Raw genomic sequence first — 16,510 nt, 5'->3', positions numbered from 1 at the left:
GTTTCATTTTCAACCCCAAAAGGTTTGATAGAGGAAACTCTAACTGCTAAGGTTTTATCGGCGTTTTCATTCAGTTCAGTTCGATATCGATTCATTTTCAGTCCGTTCGGGTGTGAAACGAGAATAAGGTTTAATTTCGGACAGAAAAGGACCGAATAATTTTCAACGTTTTCTTGACTGATTTCAGATGAGGTGTGGCCCCTGCCCCGAGGGTATGATGCAATGTGGAGTTCTACACATGAAGATGATGCTGCCAGTAGACATGAACAGCAAGACTTTCATTCCATGTAAATTTAACATGCTCAATATTCAGACTGATTAACACAAGAACTAACATAACAGGACTATCATTCTATGTAACTAGATAATAAAATGTTTGGTGATTTAGAACAAATTCAATTAGATTGTACGAAATATTTTAAATAGTATGTATAAAATGTTTAATAAATATTTTTTCTTAGTTACGAAATCATGTAAATAATATACACATTTTAAATAATTCATGTAATAATAAAAAAACTCCTGAATATTATGAAATTTTAAGCATTTCTATTGAAATCAGCGTGTTTCGAACTTCCTTTATCAGCGAAGAAAAAAAAAAGTGGTTGAGCCCCATTCATGTAATAATAAAAAAACTCCTGAATATTGGAATCGAATCAGAAGACCCTCTGGTTCATAAATTATTCAAAGAATCATAATTTTGATTAAACGTATTACCAATCGGGTATGCAGAAAAAAATCTTTGTCACACAAAAACAAAACACACTTGAACGCCCAAGAGCCCCTTCTAACTTGTCTCGAGTTACTACTGGGAACGGGCTTGGTTCGAATTCTTCCATTAACCCTAGAAAAGGTTTAGGTGTGCAGAAAAAAATCTTTGTCACACAAAAACAAAACACACTTGAACGCCCAAGAGCCCCTTCTAACTTGTCTCGAGTTACTACTGGGAATGAGCTTGGTTCGAATTCTTCCATTGACCCTAGAAAAGGTTTAGGTATTCCTGAAGTCTTACCCCAAGCTATGACTGAGTGTCTTAATCTGCATATTCCTCAACAAACACAAATCACGTGACGTATCCCTTCTCCCGCCTAGCGTGTTCAAATCATATAGTCTCAATATCAGACTCGGCGCTACGGAATGAAGTCTTACCCCAAGCTATGACTGAGTGTCTTAATCTGCATATTCCTCAACAAACACAAATCACGTGACGTATCCCTTCTCCCGCCAAGCGTGTTCAAATCATATAGTTTCAATATCAGACTCGGCGCTATGGACTCTGGTAGGGCTCTGATCAAGTTAGGTACCAGTGGCGACGGTACATGTTGTAGTACAGGGGGTGCCACATCCTGACCACACGACACGAGGTATTCTAAGAAGCGGAGAACGAAATGTGTCTGCTGACAGATAGCGCTAGGGCGTTCTGTTATGATGAGTAAGTAGGAGAAGAGGGATTTGACTGTCGAGAGGAGCGGCTCTTGTAGGGGACGAATAGGTGTGTTTGGTGTAAACATCCCTTCCCCTTCACTCATCTCCCCTACGCCGCCTTGAGCAAGTCTCAATATCTTAGCAGCCGGTTCGTCAAAATCATCAAACTCCTCTTTCTTCTTCTTCTGTAGGGGACGAATAGGTGTGTTTGGTGTAAACATCCCTTCCCCTTCACTCATCTCCCCTACGCCGCCTTGAGCAAGTCTCAATATCTTGGCAGCCGGTTCGTCAAAATCATCAAACTCCTCTTTCTTCTTCTTCCTGTTGGTGGTAGGTTGTACTTGTGCTGCTGCATATATACAATAGGTAGTGAGACGTGCTAAGGCAGAGGACTGTGGTTCCATGAGTTCCCCACAGAGGAACTTGTTGTGTAGATATTGAGGGAGATGTTCCAGGAGAAGGAGAGTACACTTCTCTATGTCCAGATGAAAGATGGAGAACACCAGGTTGACTGCAATGTTCAACTCGAGTTCGAATAGAAGCTTGAGCATTTCCTTGATCAGATTGGTGACCAGCCACTCGGCACCGCACGTGTTAATCATACTCTGGAATACAAAACAAATGACAACGTTAGACAGAATTAATAGCCATAAAGCCCATTAAAAAGAAAGGAAATAAGCCAGCTCGTTAGAATGAAGGGTAGCGCGTCTGCCTTGTAAGCGCTAGATTTCGGGTTCGATTCCCGCCCGGGGCGAACTTCCTAAACGGATAAGGTTCGTTCTCCAAACATTCTGCCTTCTCCTAGCCTATCCTTCTTCTCTCTTCGCTTTCAGGACGATAAGACTTTAGCAGTTACAGTTCTCTCTATCAAACCTTGTGAAAAAAGAAGTAAAGTACAAAATACCTACCTGGAATGTATGAGCAGCTTGTATGGTGAGCCAGCCTTTAGCGATACAACTCTCCCACACTGAGTGTAGTTGATCGCTAATACTCCCCTTGGATACAATGCAGTGAGATAGGGTGAGGACTTTGGTCTTGGGACTCACGGGCGGGAAATCATCTATAAGAACTGTTTCATCAACAAGATCACGGTTAGTATCTAAGTGAAGACCTGGAAGTTATTGGTGATGAAGACTATAGTGTTGTGACTGGGCTGGTAAATTTATGTCTTCTGCTCCACAGTGTTCTCAAGAAGTTGCCTATGATCATTTCACAAAACTGCTCAACTCTGGACTAGTGACAAATTTGAGGGTGCTCCACTATTGGCCTCACGTAACTCAGGTAACAAACTAAATCAGTCGATAATTGCTAAATAATTTCTCTCTTTCTCTCTCTTCAAAGAGGATTCAGATTCATACTAGAGGGAACTGAAATAATAAAGGAGTTCTTATCTCCCCGACATCGAAGAGGGACGGAGGACGACAGGATAGGAGAAAGCCAGTCGTTCCGAGAACGAACCCTATCTGTTTGAAATAAAAATTCGCCTCTGGCGGAAATCTAACCCGACATAGTTCTCATAAGGCAGGCGCGTTATCCTCCAACAACCAAGCTGACATTACTGATTATTATTACCCCATTTCGATTTTCAAGTAGGTACCTAGCTGTGCTAGAAGCCAACTTTCTCACATCTTTTTCTCTCGTTTCTTCACAGAGGCAGTTCAAGAACAAGCCAAGGAAGAGATGGGCGGATGCAGTCAAGAGTGACCTTGGAGAACACAAAATCAGTGTCAACGTGTGGAGGCAGGTCGCAGCTGATCGAGGCGAATGCCGAAAAGTTGTGAACACCAACATCAGAAAGTGCCAAGAAAGGTTAATAAAAGCCAAACAAGATAGAAGAAGAGATAAAAATTAAGTTGAAGACCTGTCAAACCCTTAAAAAAAAAAAAAAAAAAAAAAAACCCTCAGTCCAGAAGGAATGTTCCAAAAGTTTCAGTCATGACCGAATATTAAAAATGGGGAAATGGGTGAAAATATCCGTTTTAGGATCCCCTGATTCGAAAAAAAAGTGATTTTTTAGCCCATGTTCTGTACGCATGTATGTATTGGAGAGATCCCAAACGAGGAAGTACTGATTAGAACTGGGATGCTGTCCATTGAAAACTTGATAAAAATCAGAAGATTGCGGTGGGCGGGACATGTGAGTCGGATGAATGAAACCAGAACTCCACATCAAGTTGCTTGTTCAGAGCTCAAAGTGGGCAAGAGACCTCAAACCTCTTTAAAAAAAAAAAAAAAAAAAAAACCCTCAGTCCAGAAGGAATGTTCCAAAAATTTCAGTCATGACCAAATATTAAAAATAGGGAAATGGGTCAAAATATCGGTTTTAGGGTCCCCTGATTCGAAAAAGAGTGATGTTTTTAGCCCATGTTCTGTACGCATAACAACATGTATGTACATCTGTTCATACATAGAGCTCAATGGTTCACAGCATTGATAAGGGTCTGTGTTGGGTTGGTTGGGACTCACGGGCGGGAAAACATCGCATTGCATCTTGCGTATGATTTGAACCATGAGCCCGGATCTGGGAAGAAACAGAACAACTGCTGTTGAGATATGAAGGTCACGGGTTCGATGTCCATCGTTAACAAAAAAAAAAGTCGTTTTCGATGGCACTCATATTTGCCAAACATACAAAAATTCGATTGAAAATATTTCAACAGGTTATTTGGGACTCACGGGCGGGAAAACATCGCATTGCATCTTGCGTATGATTTGAACCATGAGCCCGGATCTGGGAAGAAACAGAACAACTGTTGAGATATGAAGGTCACGGGTTCGATGTCCATCGTTGACAAAAAAAAAAAGAAAAAAATCGTTTTTGATGGCACTCATATTTGCCAAACAGACAAAAATTCGATTGAAAATATTTCAACAGGTTACTTGCTGGTGCTCTTGTACTGACCCAGCACATAAATCGGAAGTTTTAGGTCTCTCCTCACCTATCTGAGGTACTTACTACTTACGGGATGGGCATGTAACTTTTACAAGATTACAAGAGTCTTATGTTGTTTTGTTGCTGCAAAATAAAACGGCAATAAGCACCTTCGGAATCCCGTCTGGGCACGTTTTCTAACTGAATTTAACATTGTACTGCACCTTTAGTTAGAATTAGAATATTGGCTCTTTAGGCAGATCTACTCACCTTTCCTTGAAGAAATCTTGCTGTGGAGTTTCATCCAGAGTGAGAGCAGTAAGGAATTGTTGTACCATGTTCATAGGTTTGAGTAATGCTTCCTGATGTATCACTTGCATGTAGGAACATAGCCAAGCAGCTGCACATACTGGTAGACAACACATCTTTGATCTGAAATAAAAATTGAAAGGAATTATACAGTCGAACCTGTTTAATTGGGAAACCTGGATGAACGGGAAAAATTGCCAGTCCATTGATTCCCAATTAGGTTCTACTGTATACGTATTAAAACCCTCAGTCCAGCCAGCCTAGTTAGCTTAGTCTTAGTTGGTAGTGCGTCTGCCTTGTAAGCGCTAGGCCGCGGGTTCGATTCCCGCCCGGGGCGTATTTTATCCTGATGGGATAATGTTCGTTCTCGGAACGGCTGGCTTTCTCCTATCCTGTCTTCCTTCTCTCTTCGATTTCGGGACGATAAGACCATAGCAGTTACAGTTCCCTCTGTCAAACCTCTTAAAAAAAAAAAAACCTACGTCAATAGTTTGAAGAGACGCCCGGCATAAATCAACACGGAACAGAGTTTTGATGTTTTACTGATTTTTTTTTTTTTTTTTTTTTTTTTTTTTTTTTTTTATTTTATGTTAAAATTTTTTTTGCTTTTTCCTATCCTGTCTTCCTTCTCTCTTCGATTTCGGGACGATAAGACCATAGCAGTTACACTTCCCTCTGTCAAACCTCTTAAAAAAAAAAAAAAAAAAAAAAACCCTCAGTCCAGAAGGAATGTTCCAAAAGTTTCAGTCATGACCGAATATTAAAAATGGGGAAATGGGTGAAAATATCCGTTTTAGGATCCCCTGATTCGAAAAAAAAGTGATTTTTTAGCCCATGTTCTGTACGCATGTATGTATTGGAGAGATCCCAAACGAGGAAGTACTGATTAGAACTGGGATGCTGTCCATTGAAAACTTGATAAAAATCAGAAGATTGCGGTGGGCGGGACATGTGAGTCGGATGAATGAAACCAGAACTCCACATCAAGTTGCTTGTTCAGAGCTCAAAGTGGGCAAGAGACCTCAAAAAAAGCCAAGGAAGAGATGGGCGGATGCAGTCAAGAGTGACCTTGGAGAACACAAAATCAGTGTCAACGTGTGGAGGCAGGTCGCAGCTGATCGAGGCGAATGCCGAAAAGTTGTGAACACCAACATCAGAAAGTGCCAAGAAAGGTTAATAAAAGCCAAACAAGATAGAAGAAGAGATAAAAATTAAGTTGAAGACAATTATTCATGGAAGTGTCCGTTATGTACGTTCGAACGTGAAGGGAAATCAGGACGGCAGTATATTAACTCACATATCTCTCAATCACACCGAGAACAGAGAGAAGCTGAAACAAGAAGAAAAACCTCTGAATGTACAATCTGCTCAATATCCTACAGCACAAGAGCAGGATACACAGGTCATATGAGACATAAACATCCTGAATTGGACAACGACATCCTTCGTCCAATCAGAATATCCAGGAACTTGCCACGGGAATCCATCAACCCAAGTGCTGAGGAAGCTCTCCAATCCCAGCAGTTTTCCCAGTCCAATATCAATGAAGAGGAGACTCAACATGTGAGATGGTAATGTCAATGTGGGAAGCAATGCAGATTAAAGGCCGGACTCTTAGCACATCAACGAGGCAAAGGCTGTACCAGACAATCAAGGGGACCATAACAACATGTATGTACATCTGTTCATATATAATAGAGCTCAATGGTTCACAGCATTGATAAGGGTCTGTGTTGGGTTGGTGTTGACTTACCTCATAGCATCAAGTATTCTCTTAACATCAGTACTAGACAGTACAGAGGTCTCCCAGGCTCCCAACACATCATAGATAACTGCCGGTATATTCAAGCAAATCTCATAGCAGTTCAACTTGGGACAATTCTTGAACTCGGCATCACTGGAATTGAATTGTCTCAATAGATCATCCACACCAGCTTGGTCCTTCTCATCTAGCATCTTCTTGTAAGGTTTGGGCCTTCCACCTTCCACCATACAATCACGAACCCACTTCTCGAAGAACGAATCACCACCGTTCTCTGAGAATACAACCTGGCGGAAAATCATGAAAATATTAGTAAGGGAAACAGATGAAATTAGTAGGGGAAAATGATAAATAAATAGAAACAGCCCCAGTAGCTCAGAACTAGAACTTTTTTACTTTCCTTATCCTATGGGAAGGAACGTAATGTATTTTCTTCAATGAATAAAATCAAAGATAGGTTGGTATTCCATCACCTTTTTATTTCGCAGCAATGAAACAATTGCTACATTGGACTCTTGTGGTCTATTTCGTAGCACCGTGTCGTAGTATGTCCATCCCGTAGTATACCTCTCATCAGATGGCCGATAAGAGACACAATACTTACCCTTTATGTGCAGGGTACTTGCACATCAAAATACACACTTACATCCATTGCCACGCATACCCTAGTAGGTATTTGACCTCGCCAACTTTTTGCCTCCATAGAGCCCTCAATAAGGAGTACAATTCCTGTACTACTGGAAAATGGTACGACTTTTCCGAAATTTTCTTTCACCAAACGATGTAAACCGCTGTTTTGACAAATTTCTTGACCCCGCCGGGAATTGAACCCGGGTCTCCCGCGTGCAAGGCGAGCGCAGTGACCACTACGCCATGGGAGCTGACTTTTTCCTAAAAAAGAAAAAAAAAAATCATACCGCCCTTATTATTATTAGTCTCATTAGAGGTAGTCATGTACGTAGAAAACTTTTTTTCGATTCCCGCCCAACACAACGGGGTGAAAAGTGAATGAATGCCTTGGTGATATAGTGGTCAAAACGACCGCCTAGTAATCAGGAGGGCATGGGTTCAATCCCAACCGAGGCATGGTATTTTATTCTCAACATTTGAGAATTTGACCACAATAATGAAAATTTCAGGAAAGTAAAAAATAGGTAGTTATTTAAAGAGCTCCATATACAGACCCTTGGATAATAATTTTGGTTATGCTCTGTTTGTCAGGTCATCATCTGTGCTGAACCTACTCTAGCCAGAGTACTGAGAACTCTAGACACAGAATTCTCCAAGATACAAGACGCCCTTCTCAATGTACTTAGTCAGGTATGAAATATATGTAAATATAAACGAGAATACAGAGATGACAAATTTAAAACAAGTGAATTCATCAGCGAAAAAGTTACATTAAAGGGTAGCACGTCTGTTTTGTAAGCGCTGGGTCGCGGGTCCGATTGCCGGCCGAGGCAAACTTTGTTTTCAGCGGATAACGCTCGTTCTCGGAACGGCTGGCTTTGTCCTATCCTGTACTCTTTTTGATGTCGGGACTTTAAGATCTTGGCAGTTACAATTCCCTCTATCAAATATCAAATCAGTTACAGTTACCCCTATCAACCTCTTTATAGGGGACGTTGTTCAATCCCAACCGAGGCATGGTATTTTATTCTCAACATTTGAGAATTTGACCACAATAATGAAAATTTCAGGAAAGTAAAAAATAGTTATTTAAAGAGCTCCATATACAGACCCTTCGCAACTTCCATTCGAATAAATCATTCCTCCCAGGTACTTGAAATTCTCCACTTCTTCTAGTTTCTCTCCATCTAGTGTTACATTCATTCTTCTTTCAGTTCCTATTCTCATCACTTTTGTCTTGCTCACGTTGATCTTCATTCCGTATCTCGCTCCTGCCTCCTGGATATTCAGCATCATTCTCTGCAAACTCAGAATACAGAGCTGACAAATTTAAAATAAGTAAATTCATCCGCGAAAAAGTTACATTAAAAGGGTAGCACGTCTGTTTTGTAAGCGCTCGGTCGCGGGTCCGATTGCCGGCCGAGGCAAACTTTGTTTTAAGCGGATGAGGCTCGTTCTCGGAACGGCTGGCTTTGTCCTATCCTGTACTCTTTTTGATGTCGGGACTTTAAGATCTTGCAAATTACAATTCCCTCTATCAAATCAGTTACAGTTACCCCTATCAACCTCTTTATAAGGATTTTTTTTTTTTTAATTCCCATCTATTCTTTTCCACCTCCAGGTTTTGAACGGGAAAAGTTTCGACCTGATTCTGGCTGTAGCAGCTGTCGAAGGCAAACTATGTACTTTTGTCACCAAGCTCATTAAATTCAATGAGTGTAGTAAACAGAGTAATCCTAGTGATACCAGCAAGACTGCACAGACTAAAGTTATGCTGTTTGACATTACATTCCTTATGCTATGCTCTATAGTACAGCGATATGGATCCAAGGTAAGATTTATAGAAAGGCATTGTTATCCCCGTGGACCATCGCTTTTAGTCAGAAAGGACATGATCATCCTCAATCTCACGAGGACTCTTTCAACAGGGCTCTATGGAGGCAAAAAGTTGGCGAGGTCAAATACCTACTAGGGTATGCGTGGCAATGGATGTAAGTGTGTATTTTGATGTGCAAGTACCCTGCACATAAAGGGTAAGTATTGTGTCTCTTATCGGCCATCTGATGAGAGGTATACTACGGGATGGACATACTACGACACGGTGCTACGAAATAGACCACAAGAGTCCAATGTAGCAATTGTTTCATTGCTGCGAAATAAAAAGGTGATGGAATACCAACCTATCTTTGATTTTATTCATTGAAGAAAATACATTACGTTCCTTCCCATAGGATAAGGAAAGTAAAAAAGTTCTAGTTCTGAGCTACTGGGGCTGTTTCTATTTATTTATCATTTTCCCCTACTAATTTCATCTGTTTCCCTTACTAATATTTTCATGATTTTCCGCCAGGTTGTATTCTCAGAGAACGGTGGTGATTCGTTCTTCGAGAAGTGGGTTCGTGATTGTATGGTGGAAGGTGGAAGGCCCAAACCTTACAAGAAGATGCTAGATGAGAAGGACCAAGCTGGTGTGGATGATCTATTGAGACAATTCAATTCCAGTGATGCCGAGTTCAAGAATTGTCCCAAGTTGAACTGCTATGAGATTTGCTTGAATATACCGGCAGTTATCTATGATGTGTTGGGAGCCTGGGAGACCTCTGTACTGTCTAGTACTGATGTTAAGAGAATACTTGATGCTATGAGGTAAGTCAACATCAACCCAACACAGACCCTTATCAATGCTGTGAACCATTGAGCTCTATTATATATGAACAGATGTACATACATGTTGTTATGGTCCCCTTGATTGTCTGGTACAGCCTTTGCCTCGTTGATGTGCTAAGAGTCCGGCCTTTAATCTGCATTGCTTCCCACATTGACATTACCATCTCACATGTTGAGTCTCCTCTTCATTGATATTGGACTGGGAAAACTGCTGGGATTGGAGAGCTTCCTCAGCACTTGGGTTGATGGATTCCCGTGGCAAGTTCCTGGATATTCTGATTGGACGAAGGATGTCGTTGTCCAATTCAGGATGTTTATGTCTCATATGACCTGTGTATCCTGCTCTTGTGCTGTAGGATATTGAGCAGATTGTACATTCAGAGGTTTTTCTTCTTGTTTCAGCTTCTCTCTGTTCTCGCTATCTCCCATCCTGTCTTCCTTCTCTCTTCGATTTCGGGACGATAAGACCATAGCAGTTACAGTTCACTCTGTCAAACCTCTTTAAAAAAAATAAAAATAAAACCTTATTCTCGTTTCACACCCGAACGGACTGAAAATGAATCGATATCGAACTGATATCGCGGGGCAGGGGCCACACCTCATCTGAAATCAGTCAAGAAAACGTTGAAAATTATTCGGTCCTTTTCTGTCCGAAATAAAACCTTATTCTCGTTTCACACCCAAACGGACTGAAAATGAATCGATATCGAACCGAACTGAATGAAAACGCCGATAAAACCTTAGCAGTTAGAGTTTCCTGTATCAAACCTTTTGGGGTTGAAAATGAAACTTGAAAATAACTTTCTTTACTCAATTACCTGTATGGAACTTGGGGTGTCTAATCTGGTGATAGTCCTCCAATAACTCAGGCACACTTCTCAAGCAGTTCTGATGACAACAGAACAACACTTGTTGTACCCCCGGTATTAAATGAGGTACTTCACTGATAAGCTTCTCCGTCACTGAAGCTTGCAGGTATCCCTGGAATTGATATCGTACGGTTAATTAACTAGTGATTCAGTGAACTGTAGAATTTACTCGGAAAAAGCACCCCTACGGGAGCCCCCAAAGTGTCTATCGCGTCCAATAGCTACGAAAGAAATAAATTTTAGGTGTAATAATTGTTTGCCGAATTTGATCAAAATCAGACAAACTGTTTGAATGTTATGACGGAAGAATTCTTTTAAAAAAGGGACCCTCCCCTAAATTATTTACCTTTTCCCGTGTTCAGACGGGGTCGGCATTTTTCATCAGCCTTTCAATCAGCCCAAGGTGATTGCTTTGCGCTAACATTTGGTTTTGGCTACAAAATTGATGCCCTTCGCGTAGTGGTCACTGCGCTCGCCTTGCACGCGGGAGACCCGGGTTCAATTCCCGGCGGGGTCAAGAAATTTGTATCATATGCAAATGATTGATTCCGTGACTGGCTCTGCGGGGCCCACTCAGCCTCGTGAGAAAAATGAGTAGCTATGAGCCTATGACATATAAATGCGCATAGAGACCTGTGGCCAGAATGGTAGGTAAACATTGGATTTTAGGATTATTGAGATTTTGGGAAAATCCTACAATGCTGCAGTGAGCACCAAAGTTGTGACAATAACACAAAGAAAAAAGTTTTCTCCAAAATTATTGACCTCACTAGTCTATGTTTTAACTCGACCATTTTCCATTTGGTTTAGATGTTTGTACAGTATTTGTTTATTTGTTTGAATGTCTGTTCCGCTATAACTTCCGATTGCCTGGTCTGATCTGCCCCAAAGCTGAATGGGGCCCGCATTACGATCTTCCAAAACATTACGATCCCCCAATACAGTTGCCACGCATATCAATACATGGTTACCCATTCATACACACGTAGGATTACCCAGAAGACATTTTTTCAATGCAGGACATTTTTCTAAATCCTAAATTTGTCCAAAATTCAAATAGGTACCAAGTTAAACAACAATTGTCGATATGAAAGGACGTTATTGTTAAAGTCTAGGTAAAAGAATCTCAGTGAGGTCTACAGTTCCAGTTCACAGACAATATATTACACATCTACACACTCAGAAGTTCTAGAGAACTGTCTGAGGCAATAACTGATGGTGTGACCTGCAGTGTTCAAACAGCGAAGCAGTTACAGTTCTCTCTATCAAACCTTGTGAAAAAAAGAAGTAAAGTACAAAATACCTACCTGGAATGTATGAGCAGCTTGTATGGTGAGCCAGCCTTTAGCGATACAACTCTCCCACACTGAGTGTAGTTGATCGCTAATACTCCCCTTGGATACAATGCAGTGAGATAGGGTGAGGACTTTGGTCTTGGGACTCACGGGCGGGAATGTTTTTTTTTTTTTTTTTTTTTTAGGAAAAAGTCAGCTCCCATGGCGTAGTGGTCACTGCGCTCGCCTTGCGCGCGGGAGACCCGGGTTCAATTCCCGGCGGGGTCAAGAAATTTGTAAAGTCTCAGTTTAGGCAAAAGAGTCTGAGTGAAGTCTACAGTTCCAGTTCACAGAACCACTAGTTACCTTGGATATAGAAGGAGGAGCGGTTTCAGGGCTATGTAGATTAACGGTGGCTTCTTTTCTCTTATCTATGATTTGCTTGCTTTGCTGTTCACTCAAAATGTGAAGTTTCTCCAGCTCAGTTAGAAGACTTTCCACAGTGTTGCATGCACATCTGAGGAGAAAGTGAACAATAGTGAACATAGATCAATTATATTTTGAGAATATTGGGAACCTCTGAACAGCAGCACCAGAGCAAAGACCAGAGCAACGTCGATTTTTTTTCAACCATTTCTACTTTTTGCTGTCTTGTCTGGCAATTTCATACAAAAAAAGTACAGCCTTTATATTCAGGGGAATTCTTTGACGAAAAATGATCACATGAAAAGAATTCACTCCTCATTTCGGACCTGATCTTGAATTTAAAGACCGTGTATGGAACCTTTTTCTGGGGTTAATTGTGCAGTTTTTGAAACTACTAGTATACTGTGCATTCATAAAATCCCCTTAATTTTTGAACCCATGAATTTAGAAACCTGAAATTTTGTATTCAAGCCTATATTTACCTCTAGTTTCTTATAAGTTATGTGAAAATTCAGGGACTTTTTCAGGGTCGGCCCGAGGGGGGGCAACTTTAAAATCTTAAATAAGAACCCCCTATTTGTGATACGTCATATCAAAGGTCTTAAAAAATGTAGTACTTTGGTACAAGTTTGAGCTCAATCCGACAACCAGGGCCGGAGTTATGGCCCATTCAAATTTTCATTTTTCCATGTTCTCCCGCCAATAGGGGAAGCACCAAAAATGGGAAATTCATATCGATTGGTGATTTGTGCATATTCAAATATAGACCCATAAATGAAATTCAGACTTACAGCCCTGATGGCCTCCAAGGGTGAAAATGGATGTTTCGAAATTTAATTTTTGGGACCGAATTTCAATGTGAATCATTAGTGGGACCTATTTGAAGGACAAATCACCAATCGATATGAACTTCCCATTTTTGGTGCTTCCCTTATTGGCGGGAGAACATCAAAAATAAAAATTTGAATGGGCCATAACTCCGGCCCTGGTTGTCAGATCGAGTTCAAACTTGTACCAAAGTACTACGTTTTTTAAGACCTTTGATATGACGTATCACAAATAGGGGGTTCTTATTTAAGATTTTTATAATATAAGATTTTAAATTTGGCCCCCCTGGGGCCGACCCTGAATTTTCACATAGCCTATAAGAAATTATAGGTAAATATAGGCATGAATACAAAATTTCAGGTTTCTAAATTCATCGGTTCAAAAATTAAGGTGGGTTTTAAGACCTTTGATATGATATATCACAAATAGGGGGTTCTTATTTAAAATTTTTATAATATAAGATTTTAAAGTTGGCCCCCCTGGGGCCGACCCTGAATTTTCACATAGCCTATAAGAAACTATAGGTAAATATAGGCATGAATACAAAATTCAGGTTTCTAAATTCATCGGTTCAAAAATTAAGGTGGGGGGACTTTATGAATGGACTGTACCTATATTACCCACCTAGCATCCAGAATATCAAGCAGAGGAAACAGTTCAAGTAACATCTCAAAACACTCAACAATATCATCACTATTATCAATGTACAGGCGATGTAAGAGATGGGGGAGTTTTATGAAGGTGAACGCTCCCCATTGTGATTCTTCCCCAGTATCGAGTACATCGTTCAAACTCATCAGACTGGATCTGAGCAGTTCGAAGTATAACCTGAAAATATAGAGAACAAAAGAGCGTCTTTAGAAATAGAGATAAAAGTGATGTAAGCTCATGGCGATAGCACGTTAAGTGGACAAGTTACCATGGGATCACTGGAGTCAGGCAACGTTACACCTGGTTGGTATCCGGATGGGTGACCATCTGGGAAGTCGCGTTCTACTGGCTTTATCCGACCCTAGTCACACTGGTTGAAGTTCATGTGAGAAAGGGGTAGGTTGTCTCCGAATGGAGGGTAAAACCCTCGACCCTTAAAAGCCAAAGTGGTGATTGGCTCTAACTGGGCTTGCTGCTTAGCTGCAGGATGCTTCGCTAAGGAGAAACCATTTTAGTTAGAGCGGGATTTAAAAAATCAGGAGGGAGCTATACTTATTAGCCAGTTCAATCCAGAATTGAAGCGAACACCAACTTTTTTTTAAGAAAAAGGTACAAATCATTACTAGGTCTCACCTGGCATAGGAATAATTCTTGAGTCTCTTCAGCAGGAGCAGCTGTGAGGCAAGTGTCTGAGTGTTACAATTCGGATTGATCATAACTTGTACAGCAATGAGAGGCTGCATACAGAACGTTATACATTCAGACGGGGTATCGTATCGGAACGCCGTGTCCAGATGTGTCAACTCTTGGAGACAAGACTGGAGAGTGTCGCTCAATTCTGGACTAGGCTCGTCCAGAATATCCTGACACTTCTTCACAATGTCCACGTACAGATCTGTAGAGGAATAGTGATAATTGAGCTCATTTGCGCTCAAAAAACGAATGAGAAAATATCATCTTTTATGTATTTTTAGATAATTTCTACGGAATGTCATCAAAATTAGACTAACCATTCGAGAGTTATGTTGAGACAAAGAAACTAAATGCGAAAATAATAATGGTGTTTATTTGTACATTTCAAATATGACCAAAGAGTCCCTTTACACCAGCGATAGGCTACTTCTGTTATTGTGGCCAAATTCTCAAACAATGAAAAAAAAATATTTGATTTATTCAGTTTACACACAAATTTGATTGCAAAGGTGAGATGTTCTTATAGGCCACTAGGTTCACCCACCAAGTTCTTCATTGTCTTTACAAGACTAATCTAAAGTCTGAAATCGATTATGAACTTAGACCAGTTCGGATCCTTTTTCTGAGTGGATACACTGAGTGGATTGGTATTACATTGATCTACCTAGGTAAGTATGATGATTTCATTTTACTTACTTGGATGAAGAGTAATATCTGTGTCATGGATATTCAAAGCATTTCCAGCTTTAAATTAGTGTAAAATGGAATTACATCTACTGAAGTTGAGTAATGCTTTCAAACTGCTTGTTTTACTTGTGACTTTACTTGTTTCCATTTGATTCTTAGCAAAATTCACCATGCCTGAAAAAAAAAATACAGATCTGTAGAGGAATAGTGATAATTGAGCTCATTTGCGCTCAAAAAACGAATGAGAAAATATCATCTTTTATGTATTTTTAGATAATTTCTACGGAATGTCATCAAAATTAGACTAACCATTCGAGAGTTATGTTGAGACAAAGAAACTAAATGCGAAAATAATAATGGTGTTTATTTGTACATTTCAAATATGACCAAAGAGTCCCTTTACACCAGCGATAGGCTACTTCTGTTATTGTGGCCAAATTCTCAAACAATGTTGAGATAAAATTCCATACCTCGGCTGGGATTGAACTCACGCTCTCCTGTTTACCAGGCGAGCGTCTTGACCATTACACCACTGAGGCATGTTTAGAACTCATTCCGTTCGTTCAATAACACTCACCTTTATTCTCATGTTTAGCCAGGTAGAGCATAGCACATGTGAACTTGCATTGTAACATTGTCTGCAGTAAGTGTAGACAAGACTTGATGAGCTCCTGCTGTAGATCCCCTGGATTGAGATATGTGTGGTGTAGACATTGTAGAAGCCAATGTGCTAGCGATAGTGTAGCACCGGGTAATATGCCTTCCTCTGGTTTACCTTTACATGTGATGCCACTCTGAAATAACAAACAGTATGATTAGAATGGTAATAGAGTAATGATTGATGAAAAAGACGAAAATCGAAGATGGTCCAATCCAAAAGATTCGGCATTTTTGTTTTCCTTGATATCTCTATAAAAATTTTGGAGCCAGTGTCAGCTCAGAGCAATCACCCAAGGGCTGATTGAGAAACTGAAAAATGCCGACCCCGTCTGAACACGGGAAAAGGCGAAGAAAAAGAAGGAGATTTCTAGATAAACAAACTTTGACTAGAAATAGTACCTTCACTTCACTGTGACTAGAAATTATGAACACATACCTGAATATTTTCGAGGAATTCCAGTAAGCTGAGAATACAGTAAGGTTTTTGAAAGCCATCAAACTTGCTGATCCTCTGCAGAACTGCAGCGTACGATACCAACTGAAATAAGGAAATCAAATTAGAACGGTGTAAAAAAAGTAAATATATATAATATATAAAAAAATAGTTTGTTTGTATTCGTCCGTCCCCAGCGAAATAGCTAGATCTAATTGGTAGACAAACCCCTAGAGCGAGGCTAGGAAAAATTAACTATCTCTACCAAGTTACCTACTACCAATAAGAAGATTTCCTAATCATCCATCTTTTTACTAGTTTACT

At 40.3% G+C, this 16,510-nt stretch overlaps 1 protein-coding gene and 1 long non-coding RNA gene across 2 annotated transcripts in view; one reads left to right on the top strand and one right to left on the bottom strand.

Moving 5' to 3' along the window:
- Positions 1-698: 698 nt before the first annotated feature.
- LOC103518699 (mediator of RNA polymerase II transcription subunit 24-like) overlaps positions 699-16,510 on the bottom strand; it is a 19,818-nt gene continuing 4,006 nt past the window's right edge. Inside the window, exons 4-18 of the mRNA XM_026830423.1 lie at positions 16,190-16,291; positions 15,671-15,887; positions 14,347-14,608; positions 13,687-13,890; positions 12,160-12,325; positions 10,484-10,646; positions 9,835-10,004; positions 8,106-8,297; positions 6,360-6,655; positions 4,568-4,729; positions 4,091-4,156; positions 2,334-2,460; positions 1,698-2,030; positions 1,138-1,562; positions 699-865 (exon numbers count right to left, since the gene is read on the bottom strand). Coding sequence (XP_026686224.1) covers positions 1,146-1,562; positions 1,698-2,030; positions 2,334-2,460; positions 4,091-4,156; positions 4,568-4,729; positions 6,360-6,655; positions 8,106-8,297; positions 9,835-10,004; positions 10,484-10,646; positions 12,160-12,325; positions 13,687-13,890; positions 14,347-14,608; positions 15,671-15,887; positions 16,190-16,291 — 2,877 coding nt within the window. The 3' untranslated portion in view covers positions 699-865; positions 1,138-1,145. The remainder of the gene's footprint in view (positions 866-1,137; positions 1,563-1,697; positions 2,031-2,333; positions 2,461-4,090; positions 4,157-4,567; positions 4,730-6,359; positions 6,656-8,105; positions 8,298-9,834; positions 10,005-10,483; positions 10,647-12,159; positions 12,326-13,686; positions 13,891-14,346; positions 14,609-15,670; positions 15,888-16,189; positions 16,292-16,510) is intronic.
- LOC103518695 lies at positions 2,483-3,092 on the top strand. Its single transcript, XR_541865.2, has 3 exons — positions 2,483-2,516; positions 2,608-2,706; positions 3,077-3,092. It is a non-coding gene; the product is annotated as an uncharacterized LOC103518695 (long non-coding RNA).

The sequence above is a fragment of the Diaphorina citri genome, unplaced genomic scaffold (genome assembly GCF_000475195.1).
Source record: "Diaphorina citri unplaced genomic scaffold, Diaci psyllid genome assembly version 1.1 scaffold2313, whole genome shotgun sequence".
Taxonomy (NCBI): domain Eukaryota; kingdom Metazoa; phylum Arthropoda; class Insecta; order Hemiptera; family Psyllidae; genus Diaphorina; species Diaphorina citri.
The sequence above is the reverse complement of the archived record's forward strand: the minus strand, read 5'-3'. Positions and strand labels throughout refer to the sequence as shown.